Source organism: Ornithodoros turicata, chromosome 5, assembly GCF_037126465.1.
Source record: "Ornithodoros turicata isolate Travis chromosome 5, ASM3712646v1, whole genome shotgun sequence".
Taxonomy (NCBI): Eukaryota; Metazoa; Arthropoda; class Arachnida; order Ixodida; family Argasidae; genus Ornithodoros; species Ornithodoros turicata.
The window spans coordinates 22,063,130-22,087,096 of NC_088205.1; the positions used below are offsets into that span (position 1 = coordinate 22,063,130).

Sequence of the window (23,967 nt, forward strand, 5' to 3'; positions counted from 1 at the left end):
GAAGATGATTGCCTGTATTCATAGGACATGGAAATTATGTGAGCGTACATGTGTTTACACACTTATTCCATTTTATGCACATTTCTTTCATATAAATTGCTGCTCTTTGCATCCTTTTGCTCCACAGCAATCCTGTGTTGTAAACTAACAAGCTGCAAGTAAATCCTTCTGATCAGTCCAGTTGTAACTCATGTCACGCAGCATAACATTGAGACCTGTCTCATTCCTGCTGTCCATGTCTTGTTTCAGCCCTGTAATGTGGTGCAGATGTACATTGAACTGCACAATAAAAGGATAGGCAAAGTACGACTGAAATTTAGCTTTATCTTGAAAACTTTACAGTGCAACAATAGAGCATGTCTGTTTGTACTTAACATATTGGAGAATGGACAGGGACAAGGACAACAAACACAGAGAGTGTTCAACTAGTAACAGATTTATTTGGGCTAGGGGTGTTTGTCCAAATAAACCAGATGCTAGTTGAACGCTGTGTGTGCTTGTTGTACTTTTCCCTGTGAGTTCTCCACCATGTTCAACTTTACAGTGATGCATTCAGGTGCAGGGCCCTGGGTCCCCATTTGCTTGTGGGATGGGTTAATGTACCAAGAGCTAGCAGCCTAGCCAGGAGGTCCAAGGTGCATGGGCATCAGATGTGCACAGGGGAAGGTCAACCTGATGCATCCCTGAAATGCAACAGCAGTACAAGTGAGAGAAAATGAAACAGCAACTAACTCACACAAAATGTGTCCGCAATAACAAGTAGTTTATGAAACAATTTCTCCCTGATGCCACTTTGGACATCTTTGTCCACAAATATAAACTAGTAAAAAATCCAGCAAATTGGTTAGGAAATGTGAAGGAAAGTGCCTCTGGAGGACAGCTACCAATAATTTGACTGTTGTCCTTCTGTGTACTGTCCTCATCATTACCACTGTATTTAAAGGGCATGGAAGAACTTGAGAACAAATCCCAGTAAACCACTAATATCCCTAGGACATCCTTACAAGGTCGTGAGCGTCCTGAATATCTGGACATCCATGCAATATCTGTGGGATGTCCCAGAACGACATTCGCGTTTCTATTCTATAGAGTAAATCACAGATGTCCTAGGTACGTCTGCAGGATATCGCGCTTTGGACATTTGAATGGAGGAAAAGCCTGGAGATCCCTTGGATACCCATGAAGCATCCAGTACATGAGATTTTGGGCTGGTTGAACGTCACAGGAACGTCGCCAGGACGTTGAATGAAGATATGAGAATAAACGTGAAGTTTATGACATCTTGTTCCGACAGCCACATTTTTGTTCTGCTGAGAGCAAGCAAAAACGTCTGTAAACGTTAACTGGATGGGGGGAACAAGCAAAATTGTTATATATTTCTATTGTTCGCGTGCTGCTAGCCGTGAAAGTATTTATCTATATTCGCAACGATCGTCAAGCAACAGTGGAATTTGATCACTTTTATAGCTCCACTCAGCAGCTAATCGCATTTTAGACAATAGCTTGAATTAAAAACACAGTATCTGGCATGGATGAATGTGAGAAACGTTAATGGGTATACCATGTCTCTGCAGATTCACGGGTTAATTGCAAAGCAGCACCTCCTCACCGTTACAGGTGTATCACGGCCCAAATACGTAACGAACTTGCCCCAACGGCCTTTATTTCATCAGCTCTGGGCATTTTGTCAGCATAAACCGTTGTGAATCCTCCCTTTAAATTCGCGTACGCGGTGGAGGGGACAAAAAGGGAGCCTTCCTTTTAGGGTGGAAGTACGTGTGGTAACATGGTCAGCCTTGGTGGACCGTGCGTCAGAGTTTGGTCGAACGCTGGCGGGGCTTACTACATTCCCTGAATTTCTGACCTGTTGTTGATGTTCGAGGCATTTATTTCAACACATAAACGTAAAAATTAACATTGTACATAATATGTATGCAAATACATATATATTTACATACATATCAGAGTGGTGGTGTCATGTCAGATATGTATCAACTAAAAGCAAGTGCATGGTTGGACCTGCTTGCATGATGTCCCACGTACGTCCATATATCCTAAAAAGACGTTCCCGGGATATTCGCAGAATCTACAAATGACAAAGAAGTGCAAGTCCACAGAACGTCTCGGGGATGTAAATGGGCTCTGTGGCAAAGTCCGTGGGATATCCCGACGTCCGAAATAGGATATCCTGTAGACGTTTTCTGGATATATATGGTTTGCTGGGAATATATGATGGGAGAATTAGAATTACAAGCCCTGTGCAGAATATGACAACATCTCAACAAAAGACACATAAGACAGCATCAAAGTTTCGCCTCTCAGTGTGCTTAAGTCTTAATTATATGTAGGAAATAGAAACAGTTACGAGCATGAGACGTGTACTGTCCAAAGTTGTACCACATTAATGCATTCACGTCATTCACAACAAGAAATAAGAAATGCTACTTTGTGCCTTTAAATACTGTGATTTCGTCAGGGTAGACACTTTCATATGTCAAACATGCGAAGCGCCTTTGCGACATTCATGCCCTAAAAGAGAATGGTTGGGCACAGGAGTGTGCTTCCCATTGACCTATTTTCTACCCAGGGCTGGCTTGACCATGTGCTCTGGATGCCACAACTGCAGGCAGTTGTTGCTTTCAGCCATGTGCCTCTTGTTGTTATTATGATGTGAGTATTGCTGTTGGCGCAAGATGGGCCTTTCAACAAGGGTTCTATAGTCTTGTTCGACTTAAGAAGGAAACAAAATCTAGTTTGTCAGCTCTCAAAATATTACAGCACAGCAGATAGGATGGTTGGATGCAGAGAGGTTATGCTGAATCGCTGCGCCAGATAATGTAATTGTATCTATTTCACTATTGCCAATTGCATCTTATTTTTGTGTGAGGAAACTCAAAATTTTACTATTGCACCTCCTTATCTCCACCGGCACATGTCTCAACTCAGCCATGAGATACAAGCATTCTTTTGGATTTAAGCTAAAATGTAGATGAGCATCTGTATAGCTTATGGGCATACTGTGGAAAGTATGTCCTACATCACATGCACACGAGATTTCGCGAGGCTGCGACCGTAACTGTTTTTTGTACTCCTCACTAGACAAAGTGTATTCAGATATGAGATCTGCCAGCACAGGACTTAAACTTGGTTTTCAGAATCTCAGCTCCATGTTGTTTCGGAAAGAGGGAAGCTCAGACCGTAAGGGTCAGTCGGGCTGCCCGACTGACCGTCAGGATCTGAGCTTCCCCTTTCCGAAATAACACAACGTCAGCAGTACGTAGACTGGTAGAAATCCAGCGAACCAGTATAAGGAAGTATAATGGGAATTGCCTCAAGAGGAGAGCCGCTGATATTTCTCCTAGGCACCGTCCGGATCATTGGCATGGTATTACCATGGTAGTACCATTACATGGGTTACCTAACCCTTTAAATACCGTGCCAATGATAAGGATGGTGCCCAGAAGAACAGCCTCTGTTCGAAATATCAGCGGCTCTCGTCCTGAGGCAATTCCCTTCAAACATCAGCAGTAGTATCGCCAAATAATTATGCTTCTACAACATATGCTTCACCATACCACGTTGACACAGCTGGTACATCAGGATCTCGAGGTGCTGGTGTGGAACAGCTTATATCGCCAAAGGATGCCAGTTGCACACTTTTAGCTGTGCTCGTCTCTGCATACCCCAAGAACGACTGACACTATGTTGGAGGGTGCTGGAAGGTAGGAGGCTTGCCCTACTTGGCATCAGGAAGTGGGTCTGAGTACCTGCAAGGCAAGGTTGCAAACAGTTGTGGGTTTCTGAAAAGTGTAAATGTATCATAATGTGGCATCAATTGATGATAAAATGATACTATAATACTATTTGGATGAGTCACATTCTACAGCCGGAGATGCTGCCTTATGCTGCCTACTATTTAGGCAACGATAATCCAATACTGCTCTGAACAAGAAATATTATTTCATGCTAATAAGGTAGTACTATTTATGCTCTGTGCCATACATGGAACCCCATTCAATTTGAAGCACTTTTTATTGTGGGAAAAGGTTAGCTCTAATCTGATCAACTGATTTTATTCGATAAATAAGATCAAATGCCCCTAGCTGAAATTAATCAACTTATTCTGCACCGATTTGAACCAGTGGGTGTGTTCCAAGTGTGCACATACAACATTTTACGTTTCACGCAAATCTTAACTGCAAAAGCGTCATGCAGTACTACTGAGTGCGCAGGTTGGAACAGCTATACATCTTTCTCGCATGGTTTGTGGCTGAGCCCCTGCTCATTTTATTGTTTTACGACGGGCCGTACATCATAGCTGGCACACACGAATTCCGTAAAAGCGTCGTCGTAGCACCATATCTTCAAATCATTATAGCTCATTGAGGCTGCGAAAGAAATGTCACTTACCTCGGGCAATGGCATGCTGAGTAGTTGCCTTTGTTCAGTGGATATCGGCACGGCGTCAACTGAAAGGCTTTCTTTTTTACTGGAATCCCCACGCGCATTCGCTTAATGTCAGTGGACCTGTAGACGTCGTCCGAAAAATGCGAAGAAGAGACGCGTAGTTTTTCTCGTAGGTCAGGGTTTGACAGGAAATTGCATCTTCCCACTTTCACCTCGTCTCGCGGGCCCTCGGCTCGTGAAACACCTCTGGGTTAGCTGTGGGCATCTTCATATAACCAGGACTGTAACAACTTGCACTGCTTGACATGATCACTTCAGAGCTTCCAGACGTGAAAGTAGTCGAATGCTCACGTGACGTGACGAAGCGAATTTCCCAATATTCACAAGTGTCGAAAGCAGAGCAGACGAACTTAGAGACAATAACAACACGGTCGACTGCTCCCAGCCAGCACAGCCCTCTGGTTCGCTTAGATAAATATGTCACATTGATTTCAGTCCCGCGGAGGCGGCTCTGATCTTTAAAATTTGTTTATTTAATGTCTAAGCAGTTCCCAGTCATGAAAATTTGTCAAATAGACCAATGAACGATACCGAACACTATGGTATCAATTTGATAGACCCATTTCTGGATGCGACGGTCACTTTAAATGGAGACTAATACTCATGCACCATCATAAGTCTTTCAACGGGAACAAGACTGGAAAGTTTATCGTCAATTTAGATTATGGCAGCTTTTCAATGTGCGTGCTGCGGTGATATTGTAGATGCCAAGACATCTTGAACTTGCGCGAACAGATGTCGCATCGAAATGGACGTATCCCTGTGTGGATCTTCAGGTGGCGGTTCAGGTCACTGTTTCGAGCAAATGCTTTGCCACAAACCATGCAACTGCAAATAAATGTCAAATACGCAGTACAAATTAAAGCAGCGCACTTTTGCCATTGGGTCTTAATTATCGAGAGTTCATTAGTGCAAAGCTATAATTAAGCTGTCAATTAGAAAGTTTTTTTTTTCAAGAAAAAATTTCTCAAAAATCTAGTTTGTTTGTTTGTTTTTTTGCAAAAGGTTTACACGTGATCCCATTTGTGGATGAGAGCCCCAATTTGATGGCAAAGAAAATGCCACTTTGATGTGTAGAAGATTCCAGGCGTCCACATATTTTTTTAAAGATTTTTCTGAATTGATCCATTTGCAAAACAGTGTTATGTACACAACTTCAAAGTGAAAAAAAAAGAAAACAAAACAAAAACTAAACATGTAAAATAAATTATGTTAATGTAAAATAAATTACGTTAATGCAAAATGGCCATGCTCTGACTGGGGGCAAACACACTAGTGTATACATAGGGTTCTTCGTTTTCGGGTTTTATGATTTTTCAAATTCGGGGGGGAATCGGGTGCTATTTACATTTCTGCTGCTATTTCTGCTCAGAACTGGGGCAGTGAATGACCATGGTATTCAAACACTTGCCCGAGCTCCACAAAAGCTTGTCTTTGACTCCACTTGGACGGGATTACAAAAATAGGACACATAGGTTGTCACAAATAGCTCTCTTTGCTGATATTATGATTCACTTTTCCTATGGTCTACCTAGAACGACAAGTTGAAGGACCACAACGATTTCGGGTAGATATCGGGTTATACCCGAATTCTTGAAAACTTGTTCGGGGGGGAACTATCGTGAAAAATCAGGTTTAAACCGAAAACGAAGAACCATATGTATACATGATGAAAGATATGATGATAAAGATAATACCTGTAGGGTTTCTGCTTCAAATGTTTCCCTTGATGCTGAACCTTGAGCTCACGATCATTGCAGGAGAAAGGACAATACCTGCACGCATATCGGCCACGAAGCTTTGTGCTGCACTGATGATGTGTTGCTTCCTCCTCAGTGTACAGCATGGCCATGCATGAACTGCACTTCAAGTCCATCAGGTACACCGGAAATACTGTGAAAGCATTTTCGTTTTTATACAACACAACATCTCATTTTGAAATGTATGTGAAATGCATTAAAATACTGCAGCACAATATGCATGCAATTAAATTCAGTTTGTTTTTGGTTTGAGTGAAGAGAGACATCACAGAGCTCAGCATGTTAGAAACTGTAAACATTAACTGTATAGAAAACAATCCTAGTCACCCCTGAAACACCACTTTTGTCAAATGGCAGTAATGTGGGCCCACTTGACAGTCTAACATGTACAAAACCCGACAATGCTACAATTTTAGACAATCAGAACAAAGAACTACTGATGCATCTCTGTATGCATGCAAACACAGAAATCTAATCTAAACTGAACAGACATAATAAAGACCAGGCTGGAATTCCCAGTTTGTAATCTACACTATTCATCAATATTCATTATCATCAACTGAAACATGTAAAAGGTACCTCAGCATGCACAGGTTCCTTACAAATACTTTTCGACAGAGACAAAACAATTGTACGAGAATTTGGCACATTTATTATAGTACACACAGCACAATACTCTATTTTGACACAACTACAGTTGACCCTGTGTTGCCATGTATCGTGGCAAACATTAATGGGTTGAGACACCTGAATTAACATGTTTGTGCACAAGACGTACCTGCCAAGAAGCAGTCAGAAGATGATGCAACCAATTATAACTAGAGCAGAAGACAAATTGACTAGCAAATATATAAAGTTCCCCGAGCAGAAGCCCAACAGTGTGCGTTATCTCAAAGTGCATCCCCAGCAAAGTTAACAGATTGGGTGAGATAATCACTTCTGGCCAGGCACTTATGTCACAGGTGAAGACAGGAAAATATCCGTGGACAGCAATTTGTATAGATTCAAGCAAGACAGCTTCCTATAAAGTTTGTAAGTGCAGATCAGATCATGTCACTAAGGGTACAGACTAGATATGCATACTGGCAGATTGAATGCAGATAAGGACACCCTCGATCAAGATATAAGACAGATTTACAAAGACAAAGCTGCAGCATTTGACCATCTACATGGACATCATGCAGACCACTTTATCCAGTGACTTGTTATAACTCAACAAAACCCCTGTGTACTGGCACCCCACATACCAAGATCTTGCATACGGCACAAACAACTGTCAAGCACTACATTAGGCCATCATTTCATTTACTCATCGTCATGCAGCCAAGTTTCAGCCATTCACGTGGAAGTTAGTGTGAATCTGCCACAGGATAATAAATGTTGCATAGAAGGACAACACCAGGGACCTTTCTTTGGACCACTACAAATATCTGGAATCAAAATACGTCATTCAAGAAATCTTTGGACGTAAAAAAATGCAACAGCATTTTTTAGTTACCACACACATAAATACTCCTTCTAGCAAAATAAATTAAGTCCCAGGTGATTTCTACTTAGTGAATAAGGACATGGGGAGCTACATTGCTAACGCTGTCCCCAAAATTCTGCAAGCTCGCCAATGTGCACGTTGAATTACGAAATTGTCACTCTGCGTAACAAAGCAAAGAGCAAGTATGCTTCAGACCACTCAATCAGCACATTTTACTAGAGATTTTCTGCACTATTTAGATTAGGAAGTGTGCACTTTGTTGCACACAGGTCTGTCATGTAGAAATCCTCAGCTCATTCATGGGGCCCAGAAGGGAATGAGTGAGGGATGTCACACTGTACTGCTTATATGATCAAGAGCAAATAGAGAGTCACACATAAGGCTAAACGTTCAAGGTATTTTGTAAATGAAATTTTGCAGCGATAAGAAAACATATTTTGTCTGCTCCTTATAGGCTGATCCCTTCTACAAGGTGTTGAGCATTTGTTATTTTTCCTTTAGGATGAACAATAAACGTGTGCTTTTAAAACAGTGTCCTCTTGCATCAAAGACTTTTTGAAGCCTTTCACAACATTATTCCATAGAAAGAGCTAATATTAACCAAAAAATGACAGCAAAAGCAATTAATTTTGCTGCAAAATAATAGTATGGGCATCACAGTTCCTGAAGCATACACAGAAGCTCATAAAAATATCCTCACGAGTGGAACAACTAGAGCAGGATAGAAGTTTTCCCCCACAAAAAGATGTCCACATCAGGTTGACTAGTGCTTTTTCATGTGAGTATTGAGGTTGTATGACTGAGCAAAACGTTGCCCACACATGGGACACTGAAAGGGTCGTTCCCCAGTGTGGACCCGCGTGTGTCTGTCCAGGTGGCTCTTCTTGGTGAATGCGTTGGGACACAAGCCGCAGCTGAACGGTCTCTCCCCAGTGTGACATCTCACGTGACTGTCCATGTGGTGCTTCCAGCGCGTCGTGTAGCCACAGAGGTCGCACACCAGCACCCTGGTGGCCTTTTTTGCCCGCTCTGCAAATAGAGAGCCACACATTCAACTCCACACAGAGCTACAAGAAAAATGCATCTTTCCATAGCCACATAAGAACTGATGTGAAATTCTCAATCAACCTCGCTAGACGTGTGCATTGCACACACTTAACAACAATAACGTAACGGCTGACCTTGGTGTTTGTCCAGTCTACATCATATGCACATAATGATAAAAGGAATAGCAGCCAGGGACAAGGACAAGGAAGCGCACAACCGAACTGCTGATTCTCAACTAACAGAAGTTTACTTGCTACACAGGCTTAAATACAAAACAAGTTAGTATGCAAAATACATCATACGCAACCATAATTTGTCAAACAATATTGTGGTATTTCCTTTAAAATCATCATCGTACATCGAACTAAATAGTACATTCAATTCAGTAGACTGAAAGATACCCCCCCCCCCCCCTCCCCACTCAAGAGCTTTTGTGGTGCAGACAAACACTGACAACATAGCTGGCAAAATGCTTTTGTCCAGCACTGCTTTATCAAGCATGTAGATGGATAACGTAAAAGTCTGCATCACAAAGGTCCTGTTAGCGCTGCTTTTGCAGAAATAAGCCATCTTGGACATTCCCATTTTTCCAGTGCAACTGTGCTGAATGCATGTGAGTATTGTTCACATACTGACGTCATGGGTTTGCAGTTAATTTGGTGCCATTAGCTTCATTCGAGCTCTATTGCTATTCAAGGACTTCCAATCAAAGGAAGCTCCGATGAACGTCCAACATCTTTAACTTCAACATTTAGCACAACTGCAAGGTCACAACATCTAAAGAAAGTGCCTCTCAATGCTTCCTCAGAATTTCTCGATACAAAAGTACCCAGAGCAATTCGTGTACAACACAATTGACAAGGAGATCTGCTGAAAGTACATTAAAGTAAAGGATCATGAGTCGCTGATATAACAAGCTCCTCAATGCAGTTTCAGAACATTTTAACATTATGGCATTTTGTTTAACGATATTAAATTATACATACTAGAAATCAGATTCAGGTATGCACATGACAGTCGTGATAGGTAAAAATTTATCATCCATATGTTCAATAGCATCCACCCATTTGGCATTATGAAATCAGAAGTAGGCTAGAAGTGCTCCACAAGTAGATTTTCCTCTATCTCTTCAGAACCTTTTTAAATCATCATGTTCACTGCCACACTATCCATCACATCTAAAGCGTCCTCCATATGTTTGAAACTCGTAGTATACCCCCTGGTTTTACTTTGTGTTTGCTTTGGCAAACAAGCATGTAGCACTTGTTCAACCTGACAAAGCATGACCCAATGTCTAAGGCCACTGATTGGAGATTTTGGTCTATCGAAGATCCCACCACGTAATCCCCTTTAACTACAATGCCAATCATAAGGCCATCAGAAGAGCTGTTTCTGTGTGAAATATCAGTGAGGGGGTGCTTTACTTCAGGGGTGCATTTACCACAGGGGCGGATCCAGACACTCGGTTTGGGGAGGGTTTCTTCTTGGAGCGCACAGTGGAGGTGGGGAGAGAGGGAAATCCAATGTATAACCTGACTTTTTTTGGGGAGGCAATCGCCCCCCCTCCCCCCCGGATCCACGACTGATTTACCATGTGTTCGTATGCCACAAATGAGTAATTTACCTATTCCCTGGCTTTGGCTTAATATGTCCCAATAGGTCCACCATCATTAATATGCAATCAAACGATTTCTTCCGTTTCCAAAAGCCATTCAAGAGTTGCTAATCTCAACATCAATGTGGATGAATCTCCACCAGTTTTCCCCCGTGTGTAAATGAGAGGAGACCTTATTGCTGACAAACTATTTGATAAATGACGACTGACTGCTCTTGGGTTGGAAATGGGCAAGCACTCTGAAATGATATCCAGCATAACTGAATTCTGTGCCTCCTGGGTTGTTCAGCCACATGGGAGGTGCACCTGAAACAACAAGGTGCCTTGTTTAACACTGAAACTGTAATGCATAAGAACACGCAGGCACTTCCAGCAACACCCGCCCAAGGATCTCACAAGAAAGCCACACGAGTGTCCCGTTATCAGTGTGCAAAATTGGAAGACTTGCTGCTTTTCTAAAACGATGACATGTGACGGCGAAGCTTACAACTATCACGCACGGCGGCAACGTTAAAAACCCAAGCAGCACAATCATAGCCGCACAATCTACTGGAAGTTCAAGTATATGGGGGTGGCTGGCAGAAGACCTGTCAGTGCGGTGCTTTTTTTCGCAGAGCTGCTCATAAAGGAAATAACATTTTTACCAATCCACCACTATGCACACGCACTTGATTGTGCTGCTTGGGAACCGATCGCCGACATCAGCAAAGCGCCGGAAGCGGGAACCAAAAAATCTGCCAGCGTTCAAGACTTCACCAACAACAAATAAAGTTTACAACAGAGCTTGACGAAACAGAACAGGGCCAAACGGAACGGAACAACCGCAACTACGGCTACAGTGACCAGCACGGCCAGCACAGCAGCACCAGCACAGAGCACTGCACTGATCACTGATCAGTGGCACAGAGCTCACTTTTTGCACTCCGTTAGCGGAGCCCCACGTGACTTGACTCTATCACGTGACATTGCGTGAGCGTGGGTGCCGCACTCCGCGCACTCCGCAGACCCAGAATCGCGAGTGCAGGCGCGTTTTCTACACAAGTACGCACGACCATGCGTACATGCGTACCATGATACGTACGACCCGTACGACTCACATTTGCGCTTATCTCCCGCATGGCGGCTCTGCGCTCTGCACTCTGCACCACTGATCTCGATTGTAAAAGGCTGGATCGCGGATAGGGAGCGCGAGCGTGAAGAAACCGGCCGCCATCTTACGGTGCTCACAACAGTCGCCGCAGCGATCATGGCAACTTCTTGCAATTACGGTCGTACCAACCGTACTGGCAAGGTTACAGGGCCTAAATTTATACAGGTGAGTCACTCTTTATCGAGGAATAAATAGGCGTTCATTCTGTATATTTAGTTGACCATTATGAAGTGTTTTTTTTGCCCAAAACGAGCACTGGATGCAGGTTGCTTGATCGCTCTTCCGACGTTCAATCGAGCACACTTGCATTTTACCCGGCGGAAAATACAGTTTGAGTGCATAATATGCTTGAAAGAGCACGTTACACTACACAGGTAGTGTTGTCATCAATATATGTGTGAGCACTCGAGCGCTTTTTTGCATGCATTGCTAGCATGGTACACGGTGTTCTCTGCGGAAGCAAGTGCCACATTCATTTCTTTGAATTACCTTCACGCACAAGTTCGGTATTACGTCATAATGATACCACGATTGTCACCTTTTTTCATGTATTGGTATTGTTTTGTGCCTTGGTTTGATTTGTGACAAAGAATCTTACGTAACGGTAGTGTGGCGCGACTTGAATAACGCCTTTGTCTGAGCTGTATCGTCAGCTTGTTACGATAGTAATAATTTGTAGCGTGTCGTGCTATTTGAAGCAGTTTTTAAGGCAGAAGTGGTCTCTCAATACAGGTTTCGTCATGAGGGCTACCCAGTGAATAATCTGTGTAGTGTGATACGGCTGGGTGTACAGGTAAGTATCACGTTCCTCATCCACTGGTTTCTACTTTACAGGAAGGAACAACCTCAGTGCACGCACTGTGGTTAGCCTCTCTCAGTTTTGCATATTTTCTTACATGTTCACATCAGAAACACACCTTACACTTTAGGCTCCTTCAGCCAGCAGTATAGAGATTATAATTCTGTTTAGAAGAGTTCCCCATATTCTTTTTAGAATAGTTTTTCATCTTTTTAATTTTTAGAAGATACAGGGATTGTAAACCATGTTTTAAACTGCTGTTTTAACATTTGTCCAATGCATTTATTAAACAACATATTTATTTTTAACTGGTTGCACCCAAACCAATGTTCTGATGTATTATTTCCTTTGTTGTCGATGCACCATGAAAATTGGAATAATCATCATCAATGCAGGTTACTTCACAGCTGCCTCGACATACTCAAGAAATGGGTGCAGAACCTGCGTGATGCCCACAAACTTTGATTACCACAGCACCTCCAAAAAAGTATGTGTCACATGGGATTTTTAAACGTATTCACAGTATATATAATACCTTGTATTAACTGTTGTAGATCTAAGCCGTCTCTACAGTACACTCTCAGAAATTAAAACCGTGATAATTGTTTCAGTTAATAGGGCATGCACATATATGCTATAAGAAGAAAATTATTTCTTGAGAATGCACTTCTCTGGCTACTGGTGTTGTTTACATCTACTGTTGATCACATTCATTTATCACGTATTATATTCTTATATATACTATTATATTAACACATATTTGATCACATTAAATTCAAAATTCATCATATATAAGAAAATACCAGGAGGGAAGTTGCGATTCATTGCTCATTCTAACCTAAAATTGAGTGCTACAAATTTAGAGAGAGTACCTGTCCATTGTCATTCCTAAAATATATATTGTCATTGTAGCAAGGTCATAAAACAATAAATGTAGTCTTTTGTGACCTCCCTGCACGTTCATTGTATCCTGAAACGCATAAGTGCAAGAAATAAATCTTGAACTTGAATAAACTTGATGTTGTATGAACTTGACATAAAATGTTGAATAGTATAATGAATGATATAAAATATTGAATAAACTTGAACTCGTATATTCTCTTTACTCATCATCAGTGACCTTCTTTACAAAAGCATATAGTGTTAGATTTTTTTTGTTTACGTTTCACAGACGGGGTACACGAGGGCCAAAATGACAAAATCACAACTGTTTCAAGCTCCAAATCGTCCTGCTGCAATTATCCTGTTGCAGACCATACGTGTGTAGTGCAAGAAGGCCCTTGCACATCAAAATGTAAGATGGGAGTCACAGTTAATGCAAAGTGGTTCCTATGAGAGACTTCGATGCTGAACAAAATTGTGCAAACTGCGGAAGGTGCCATAGAAGATATTCAGAAAGCGTGTCTGGTCTCACAACGGTGCTACGACGCTCTCTTTTAGATGACGATGATACTCATTGGAGTTTCAGATGTGCAGCTGCATTTTTTCGAATGTGCTCCACATAACAAGCATGACAAAGTCAGCACTGGATAGCAGGCCCCCGTTCCTAAGCAGCTTTGCTCACGCTGCAGTTGTATTCAGCAAAAGCATGTGAGTACTCCAGGAGGACATTCAGTTTGGCACAACCGCGCCTGCAAATAATCAGAACAAATGAAGGAAGAAACAAACATAGAAGGGCTGCACTTCAAAAAGAGGTAAATCTTGCGTCTCAAGAAGGTGTTACCACTTTTAAGTAACTTCATTGATTAAGCTTACATCACTACCTGATTAACTGTCCTAACGAGCATGTTCTAATTGCGTGAAGCAATTAGATCACGCTCACAACGTATTTGGGCTGCTTCGGTGTGTCCATATTTGCGAGGCAAAGCACCGCAGTCGCTCACTAAAAGACACTTTCTGCGGCGGTGCTTGATATAAATCATACGAAACCGATACACGGCTAAAACAACGGCTGTGATTCTACAGAACGATCTCTTTCTGCCATGCGAGTATATCCTTTCCCGGACCGTTCTTTATGGAACAATTTTTGTACAGAACGCAGCACGGGATATTACATACATGGTGGTTGTTAACCTCACATCGTTTCTTGTTGAAATATTGGCTGGGAAACGTACTGTAGTACAATCCCCAGCGCTGCACTGCTGTGACGGTCTAGTTTCGGAATGCAAAACATAACGTAATTAAGAATCGAACGGCAGGACACCTGTGAAACACTGTTAGGATGCATCAGTATACTGGCACCTTACAAAATTGTGTGATGACAAGCAACGATCAACGCCTGCAGCGCTATAAATACTCACAATCTCCGTTGCCTCTCATTGTTTTCTATGGGCGCACACTGCGCTTTAGGGCCTCCCAACATGGCGGCCCGAATGCACGCCTCTCCCCCGCGAGCCCCTCTCCCATGCGCCATCCAGCCTTTATAGATAGATAGAGATCAGTGCTCTGCACCTCTGCACACCTCTATGCCGATGACACTTCGGCTTCCTTGATGGGACATAGCTGATACAATGATACAACATATAAGCGCGGCGTGTTTCGCCGACGTCGTACAAGGGAGGTTGATGCGCAAAACGTTCACGCTATCTCTTCTTTGTTATCTACAGCTATCTATTCTACTCACGCTGAAATTCTTTATGCCACTTCCACGAATACGAAAGGTCCCCCATTCATAGACAACCCGGGTGTCTCATTTCTCGCTAGGTGTGGGGCTTATATTGGCCGTTTTGTCAACAACATTTACTTGCAACGTTTGCCGAGATTTATTCCGGTAAGTTTTAACCTGTCTGTCTCCGTCAGTCATCGTCTTTACGTGACGGTTCCTTTAGTTTTTTGTGTCCTCACAGTGTCCTGGACAACTTGCGTTGTCTTTTTTCCGGGTGTGATGTTGTGCATTACGATCATTGCAAGGACCGAGTATCATGTTTGTAGCCTGCCTCGGCTAATTTCTCGCTGTTTAGACCGATTTTAATGTTATGTAACCCCTTCGATTTGAGCGGTGTTATTATCAAGTTAGCAGTTCTCAACGTCACGCACTCACTCTGAATGTCAACGATTTCATTGTGCATCTTATGCCTTATTTGTGTGTGCATCAATAGTAATTAGCACCCATGGGTCAAAGTTTTTGTTCTAGCTTATGTACAGTACCTTGATGTAATATAACTGAGAATGGGGATGCGTATAAGAGGATCCAATGGCAAACACCCGAGACCATTATAATACAAGATTCCTCTTCTCATTCCGATATTGTTCCCGTGACAACTGCCGCACTCTTGTGTTGCAGTGTGCGATGTCACAGGAGAGAGCACGTCAAGCTGCAGGATTGCTCATCTGCAGGAAACATTTTTTATTCTAGTGTGCATGCATTTGAGGCTAGCACTGACAATAATGTATATTGGCCAGGAAAAAGGTTTGTTTCAACTTGCATGTAAACCCAATTATTATGCCATAGTTTGCAGCTACTTGACTTGCCTACTTCATACTTTAGTTACTGGTATAGTCCATCATCGCTTGTCGGCGATCTTTCAGATTAAGTCATACTTTTCACACACAGTCATTCTTGCAGTACAAGCCCTGCTTACCTTGTCTGACTGCAACGCATCAAGTAATGCGTCTGAACTCAGTCCCTACCTAGAGGACAGTGGAGTCACCGAATCAGGTATCGTATTTAGTGACAACCATGAGGGCATTTTGAGGTCATTTCTTAGGTCGTCTACTTGGGAAATGGCTTGCGTTTCCCTTTTTCTCTGCCCTCCTCAAGGTTGGGGGACAGCTAGCTGTTGCAATGCAAACAGCAAAGTGGGGCAGCCTTTTGTCTATGTCAGAGAATGACTGGGTTTCCAGATGTTCATATTGCCAGGTGATTATGATACAGGCTGTTTTTGACGCAGTAAGTGTTTTTCTCCTCAAGGCAGCTTCTGATACTTCTTACGTCATTTCACAGATTGGCCTCTCTCTCAGTTTTGGATATTAACTGTATTTGAAAAAGGAACCGCAATAAACCCGGAATTTTTTTGAAAATTTAAAACTCTGAAAACCCAGTACCCTGCTCGTAGCCGGTAGCCAATAGCCTTTGGTAGCCGATATTTTATGCAGTCTATTGCTGCGCGTTTATATCAAAAACCTGTTTGTGTCATTCTTTTCGTAGTTTGGGGATGAAGCGCAAGAAAAGCCCCCACCTCTCACAGCGGGCCCCAGATGGGTCGGCCCTCTCTCTCCCTTCCCTTCAGGGAACACCTAGACCACACAATTCATCGGCGGGATCCCTGGATGGCGACGACGGCGAACTTGACGGCACACCTGCGGTAAGCTCTTTCAGAGTGACAAAACATCAGAGCAACATTCAATGCATTTTGTTAAGTGTTCTACTTCATAGGTGCTGTTTTTCTGCAGTATTTGTTTTGCCTCATATCCTTTGCTCTGTTGTACTAGCCCTTTGCGCAGTTTTGTCTCTATAATGTTGGCGTGAAACATACAGGAGGGGATATGGTGAGAGGCGTCCCTGACTCCCCCAAAACTATAGCTGTGCGAATAGTAAAATTTCTATTGCGAACAGTTTCTGAATATTTCGCTTACACTGCGAATCACATTCAAGTAATCGGAAAAGGCCTAATTCGAGTATTTTTAATAGTACCTCATGGTTAAATGTTTTGTGGTGTTGTGCTCATAAGATGATGTTCTGCTCCAAACATGTGAGCCTTAATGATGAAAGAAGGAAGCCAGCTGTAGGGCAGCTGGCTATCCTTTTCAGTGCCTTCCTTCTTTCATCATTAATTTCTTAGACATATTATTATTCTTATTTTTTAAAATTAATATTGTGGGTCCTACCGGGCCATTACAGGAGAGCCACATGTTCAATTATGCAACAAAGCACACACAGATAACATATCAGTACATCAAGAAAACGCTTTAAACATCTATACACACAATTCTTCCCGATATTTCCACATGCTACACAACACTTTCTAACAGCTGAGTAAACACAGTATCGTTACATACATCACTAAGCAAAGGAACTGGCAACCGGTTCCACTCCTCCAGCGTTCTCACAAAGAAAGAGAACTTGAATACGTCTACTCTACTCTGATATAGCTTTAATGTATGCTGATGAACTGACCGTAACAGCCTTTCTTGTAGCTTTGGAGACATATAGCGAGTAGCTTCAACTCCCAGCTGACCAGTATAAACCGCGTAAAACATTTTAGGTCGATTTAGTTTCCTACGTTTCTCGAGGGTATCGAGGTTTGCACGATTTCTCAACTGAGTTACGGATGTAAGCCTACTGTATGCAGAAAATATAAATCTTAACGCCTTATTTTGTACGCTTTCTAATTTATCAATGTGCTTTTTTTGTGTGTGGGTCCCACAGGTTGCTGGCATATTCTAACGACGGTCTAAGTATTGACTTGTATGCCAATAATTTAACATTAGAAGACGAGTTAGAGAGCTTTCACTTTAACATAGATAACTTGCGCAATGCAGATGAACAAATAGCGTCAATGTGACTTCCCCAGTCCATTCTACTTGTAATTGTTACCCCCAAATACTTAAACGCGAACACTTCATTTAAACAAGTTTCTGGGGTCCCATACCGAAACGAGATATGTGAACTTTGATTTAAAGTAATATGGCAATAGGAACTTTTACTAAAATTAATATTCATGTCCCAAGTATTACACCAACTGACGATGGATAGGAAGGCAGCATTGAGCTTTTCCTGATCACTTTTGGTTTCAACTGGACAATAAATTAAACAATCGTCAGCAAATAGCTTCAGTTGGATAGGTTCTAAAATACAATCAGCCATATCGTTTACATATAACAAAAATAATAATGGGCCTAGCACTGACCCCTGTGGTACCCCTTAATAAACTGAAAGAACGCTAGAGAAGTGGGAATCAACATTCACATATTGGGTACGCTTGCTCAAATACAAGTACAACCAATGCAGTAAAGTTTCACTAAACCCGTAGCAACGTAATTTTTTCAAGAGTTTGCTGTGCTGAACCTTGTCAAACGCTTTTTGTAGGTCAATAGATATAACATCAGTTTGTCCCTTACGATTTATAGTGCCACAGAGATCATGAACTGTCTCCACAAGTTGTGTGACAGTGGATCGTTTTTTATGAAACCCACGTTGATGTTTATAAATCAGTTGGTGTTTTTCAAGAAAAGCGGACGCGTGTTTATATACCAAGTGCTCCAGTATTTTACAACAAATGCTGGTCAAAGATATGGGACGATAATTTGTAAGATCAGCCCTGGATTCGGTTTTGTGCAGTGGGATAACACATGCAACCAGCCAGTCATCGGGGACCACTCCAGTTTTTAAGTATGGGTGTAAGAAAGTAAGACATCCATTCAGCGTACCTTTTAAGAAAAGCATTAGGTATGTGATCCGGTTTTACAGCCTTCTTTGTATCCAAGTTTAATAATAAATTCAAGACGCCCTCGCGGGAAACTATTAACTCATCCATTACTACATCGACCTTCGCAGTTAGATCTTGGCTGCATCGGCCAACATCACGATTAAAGACACTTTGAAAATAAGAGTTACATTCGTCAGCGATGCTCGTCTTCTCAGATATGGACTTTCCATTGTGTATTATATTACCTATACACTGATTTTCCCTTTTTAAGTAATTCCAAAACTTACTTGGAGAATCCTCTATGAACGCTGTTAGGGTGACGTCGTGAAATCTATCCTTGGCTTCACCAAGCTCTGTCTTTAACTGGTAACACAATTGCGAGACCTTTGGTTTGTCAACAGGTTTATGTTTTCGCAATCTAGCTATTCGACATCAAGGCGAAAAACAGGGCGTGTTGGTGTTGATCTTGCATGACGAACTAGCACTGGGAACGGGACAGAGAGAGGATACACGGATTGATATCCGGATACACCTTGAGGGCCAACATGTATGTTGGTGTTATGCTCCCAGAAGCAAGAAAGGGCTAGTACCATTCCACTCATCTCATTCAAAGATTGTAAAAAGAGCTGTCTTGAGTAACTGCTTAAATAGTGCCTTGCGCAAGTCCTGCTTCCACCGTGTAAAAGAGGCATATGATTCACAGATTGATTGAGCGCGAAATGCTGGGTATCCATGTGAACTCATATTCAGTGTCAGTGAGACGTTGCTAAAGACCATCATGGGAGGGAAGGCTCCGGCGAAGAACAGACCTGTAGGGGTACCGGTTGTCATTCCTTATATGCATAAATTGTCCCATAATTTAAAGAAACTTGCAAATAGGCATTCTATTCCTGTGGCACTCTCTGCTCCAGAAAAATTAGGGAAATTGTGTAATATGACTTGCCATAGAAGGAATGTCGGTCATTGTGACATAAAACATCAAAAGAAGTTTGTTCCATGTAAGGCAAATGTGGTCTATGAGATACCGCTGACCTGCGGTAAATCATACATCGGCCAGACGGGGCGATGTTTAAACATTAGGCTAAGGGAGCATGCTGCAACCCTGAGGGGTACCCCGTCCGGTCACTTGTCAGTGCATTGTAACACGTGTGGCTGTTCTCCAAGATTCCCGGAGACGAGGATAAAAGGTCGTTCTTGTGATCAGCGTACCAGAGAAATAATAGAGGCATTTGAAATAAGGAAAAATGAGCAACAGTGTGTGAGTCAGGCTTCTATCACTCTGTTTGATAATGAAGTCAAATTCCTAAAAACGTGGGACAAGAAAAAGGATGACGAGTGTGTGGATGACACATTAACTTTTTGAGTGTCATATTTAAAGGCGGTATGTTGCCAATAAATTCTTTTGTTGGAAGTCTAGCACCTGTCCTGTCGTCTCCTCTCTCTGTCCCGTTCCCAGTGCTAGTTAGCTATTCAATATGCAATTGCTATTCGACACTTCAACTGAATGATGCTTCTCGTTATCCAGGGTGACTCCCTATTAGCCCTCTTACGTCTCGGGGGAATGAATTTCGATAAGCAGTGCTCAATGCTATTACGAAAGAATATCCAAAGGTCATTTACGTCTATGTTTGCATCTAACTCCGTGAAGTCTGAAAATTTTTGTTCTAAATATATATGAGGCTTTGTATGTATTTGTCCATTCTGTGTGCCAGCCTCAGAACATCAATTGCCATCATGTGAGCCTTTTCCACCAGCATAACATATCGTGAGAAAAGGGCCCCTCTGTGTTATGTATGGTAGACTGCATCAGTGGGATGAACTGCATTGAGAGTTCGTTAACATGTTCCATGCAGCCTGCTTTGTGTGCATCCCCTAGTTTCTATGTTTACATCGTGAATTTTCTGTACTTTTTTTAGAAGCCGCACATACTTCCATCTGTTACTGAACATAACTCTCAAAGTTGAACATATATTTACTGGAACTTGCAATGCCCAGATTTGACCATGAGCTCACAAAATTTGTAGGCTTTAGTGACAGAGCTACTCTGACCTGAAGAGGTGAGCGACCTGAAGAAGCGTGGACCTCCACGCGAATGCTTGTATAAATGAAACTGAAACAAAAATCTTCAGTGTCGGTTCCTGTATTTTGTTTATGTGACGGAATATTGTAAGCAGTGTAAAGCTTGCTTCACCTAACGCTCGAGAGTAATGAGGTGAAGCCGACTTCCAGAATGAAGCCGCCCTCCAAAAAGGAGCAATGGCAGTAATGTGAAGTGGGCTTCACCTTACCCCTGGATGTAATGAGGCGAAGCCCACTTGCATATAGGCGATGACGATAACGGCACCTCGCTTCAGTACTATTCGAAAATATTCGTAAATTTCGAATACTGAAAATAAGTTGCGAATAGCATCAGATATTCGTTTCATATTCGAAATTCCGCATATTCGCGCAGCTCTAGAATAAACCTTTGGTTGGCACTTCAGGGCAGTTGTTTTGTGTTGTAACTCGTACTGTCCTTTTTGCCTTTTTTACCCAGCACTGGGATTTTATGGATGTTAAAATGAATAGTCAACCTGCCCAGATTCTAACCTTGTTCAGCATTCTTACGTTGCGGTAATTTTTAACGTACCGTAATTTCACGCATATAAGCCGCACCGCAGATAAGCCGCAGGACGCATTTTTAGGAACATTTTGAAATTTCTCTGTCAGATAAGCCGCACTCGCAGATAACCCGGAGGCAATATGAGACGACCGATTTGTGCAACAACGGAGACCATTTGAAGGCCATAAACCCTGTGGTCCATACTCCGGGATCGGCATAGTGTACAACAAAGGAGGTCAGTTCTAGAGTTCTACCAAGACCGGATTGTGCCCTTGTTGGGCGTTTTTCGTGGATTGATGGGTCAGTGGTCTTCCAGAAGACGCGAATTAGTGTCACCACTTTCGTTAAAGCTGCTGGGGGAAAGCACCAGGTGGATTAATCTAGTCGAATGTGGACCCGTCCCCGTTACGCACTGTTCGTGCATCAGCAGGGCAGTGCTGTTCCAGACACACTCTCGGCCCTTTCGTTAAAACCGGCGCATGGGGAAAATACCAGGGAAAAAAGTCACCAGATAAGCCGCAGAGCGCCCGTGGGGAAAAAAAATCGCGGATAAGCCGTGGCTAATACGCGTGAAATTACGGTACGTCTATTTTATGACTTTGTCGTGTACTGTGGTTGAAAGGACGACAGACTTCTTTGCAGGATCACATGTCGGCCGTAAGCCCAGGAGGAGGTCTTTCCAGCACGTTCCTCTTGGCCAATGGAAGTGACTTTGGCGACGAGACGGATCATTTGCTGTCCCACACGCCTGATCCGCAGAGAACGCGGACAGCCATTGAGCATATCAACCAGAAGATTGCTCGCACTCGAGGGCTTATCAAAGCCGAGCAAACTGCACGGGATGGTAAGGAAGGCAAACCCCTGGAATGTTGTCACACATTTTTGAAATTGTCAGGAAAAAGCACAAGATATTTTAGAAAAAATATTGTGCTCGCACCCATCAACCTTCACGTGGACGTGTTCTCCAGAACTTTTATTTTGGATCAGTTTCACAAAAATTATACAGTCAGACGAAGTTTGTGATGATATTGACAGGAGTGTGAAATCCAATCGTTACATAAGTCTTGCAATATACGAGTGGTCACGAAATTGTTGGTTGAGACTGCAACGTGCAGTAGTGCAAGCAGAATTCCACTGAACGTGCAGATTTGTTGCAAGAATGAAGATGTATTATGTATCTCTCAGCTGAAGCACCTTTGCACCACATTCCATTAAAGCTGGTATTGATAACACAGGCGCTGACTTGACATTAACACAAGAAAACAAAATTAGAAGTTGGACATTTCAATGCCTATGCAAGCATCATCACCAGCATATGCTGCATGAAATACTTTCCAGGGCCTGTCAAAAACCAAACAAAAAATTAAATCCTTTTAAATCCTAAGGATTTGGCCCCGTGTTGCATTCACTAACCTTGGCGTGCCAGTATTTCACAAGTGCAAGAAGATGAGTGTTGGTAGGGCAACATGATGAGAGAACACACAGGGTAAGGGATGATGTTCTTGTCAGCATCGTCCTTTGTCATTCAGCATCTCAGGAATATTCACGCACATTCATGTTGAATGCAAAGCTTTTACGTTTTCAAAATTGACGGGATGTCCTGCTTTACGTACATGTTCAACGAATTCCATATGACAATTTTCAGCCAGTGGTTTTGTTATCTGTAGCTGGTGCTGATTGATTCTTGTGAGCATCTTCCAATTTCTCCTGTATAGCAGGCATCACATATCTCTGCAGAGGATGACATAGATGCAGGTCAGCTGGTGGATAAGGTCCATGAAGAACACAACCTGAGATGGGGCTGTGATCTCCATGGATCACATAGAGGCTTGTAGACAACCCCCAATTGATTCACAAGGTGCACAGGGTCCTTGGGATATTATGTTATGTAATAGGTTTGACTAGATTTAAAAGCTGTAGAAATTACTTCAAAATTCTGCATAGAAACGCAGTGGAGAAACGCGATCATGTGGATTGCGTACAATGTTGCCAGGAGGGGGGCTCTTTTCACAGTTATGAGCAGGGTTGGCTACCAGAAACGGAAACGAGAAACTGTAATTACCGAAATTCAACAGGAAACGAAAATGGAAACTGAAACAAAATTGTTTTAGTTTCCACTACCAGAAACCAAAACGGAAACGAAATTCAAAAGTGGTAACGTTAATGGAAACCAAATTCGCAGGACGTTTCCCTCAGTGTTTTCACATTAATATGAAAATTACATATATCCGCACTATTCTTCCAGTCATCATTCATTCATTCGTTTATTGTCGGGACTTTCTTTCGTGTTGAACCCACTGCGCAGCAAGATGGATGCGAAAGTTTTGGATGACGTGTTATTTGCGCATGAGTGGAGACATTTGAAACTTAAAGGCATGTATTTCCGCAACATAGAGAGGGATCTACTTGCGGTGTATAAGATTCGTGACGAACTTTGCATTAAAGTGTTAGTGTTTGTGTTTGGTGTGGCTGTTCTTCTCCATCCATTATGTAGCTAGAATATCTGACATGAAAAAGCCAAAACCAGACAGTATGAGTTCCGGATGAGAAACAGAAACCAGTACCGAAATTACATCGGAAACGGAAACGAAACTCTTAAAAAGAAACTGAAACAGAAACCGCTACCAAAAATTGTCCAGAAACGGAAGCAAAACGCAGAGTTTTTCAGTT

General features: G+C 42.3%; 2 protein-coding genes across 9 annotated transcripts in view; one reads left to right on the top strand and one right to left on the bottom strand.

The window, feature by feature from the left end:
• Positions 1–466: 466 nt before the first annotated feature.
• Positions 467–11,272, bottom strand: LOC135394216 (zinc finger protein 1-like). 6 transcript variants are annotated; one of them, XR_010422792.1, is made up of 6 exons: positions 11,023–11,272; positions 9,827–10,684; positions 6,165–8,745; positions 4,411–5,295; positions 3,576–3,767; positions 467–683 (listed from the first exon to the last, which is right to left on the bottom strand). XR_010422792.1 is itself a non-coding variant. In XM_064624828.1 (4 exons), exons 1-3 carry the CDS (start codon positions 11,078–11,080, stop codon positions 8,480–8,482), a joined length of 396 nt encoding a protein of 131 aa, XP_064480898.1. In that variant the 5' UTR covers positions 11,081–11,272; the 3' UTR covers positions 4,918–5,295; positions 6,165–8,479. The 6 variants fall into 6 exon arrangements, 1 of the variants encoding a protein (XP_064480898.1); XR_010422791.1 differs by having other exon boundaries at positions 10,866–11,272; XR_010422793.1 differs by lacking the exon at positions 9,827–10,684 and having other exon boundaries at positions 469–683; positions 11,047–11,272.
• LOC135394213 (transmembrane and coiled-coil domains protein 2-like) overlaps positions 9,299–23,967 on the top strand; it is a 31,940-nt gene continuing 17,271 nt past the window's right edge. The window contains exons 1-4 of one of the 3 annotated variants that reach the window (XM_064624824.1): positions 9,299–9,376; positions 15,893–15,985; positions 16,475–16,631; positions 21,928–22,141. In XM_064624824.1, the coding sequence (XP_064480894.1) occupies positions 16,482–16,631; positions 21,928–22,141 (364 nt within the window). In that variant the 5' untranslated portion in view covers positions 9,299–9,376; positions 15,893–15,985; positions 16,475–16,481. Of the gene's footprint in view, positions 9,377–14,840; positions 15,098–15,892; positions 15,986–16,474; positions 16,632–21,927; positions 22,142–23,967 lie in introns of those variants that run through there. The other 2 variants (XM_064624823.1, XM_064624825.1) reach the window with 2 other exon arrangements.

Coding starts and splice junctions, on each gene's coding strand:
- LOC135394216 (XM_064624828.1), bottom strand. CDS start 11,080: ATGTCGGCGATCGGTTCCCAAGCAGCACAATCAA. Junction 10,685..11,046: donor TTCCCAAGCAGCACAATCAA/GTGCGTGTGCAT, acceptor TTGTTGTTTCAG/GTGCACCTCCCATGTGGCTG. Junction 8,746..10,588: donor CCATTTCCAACCCAAGAGCA/GTCAGTCGTCAT, acceptor CTCTATTTGCAG/AGCGGGCAAAAAAGGCCACC.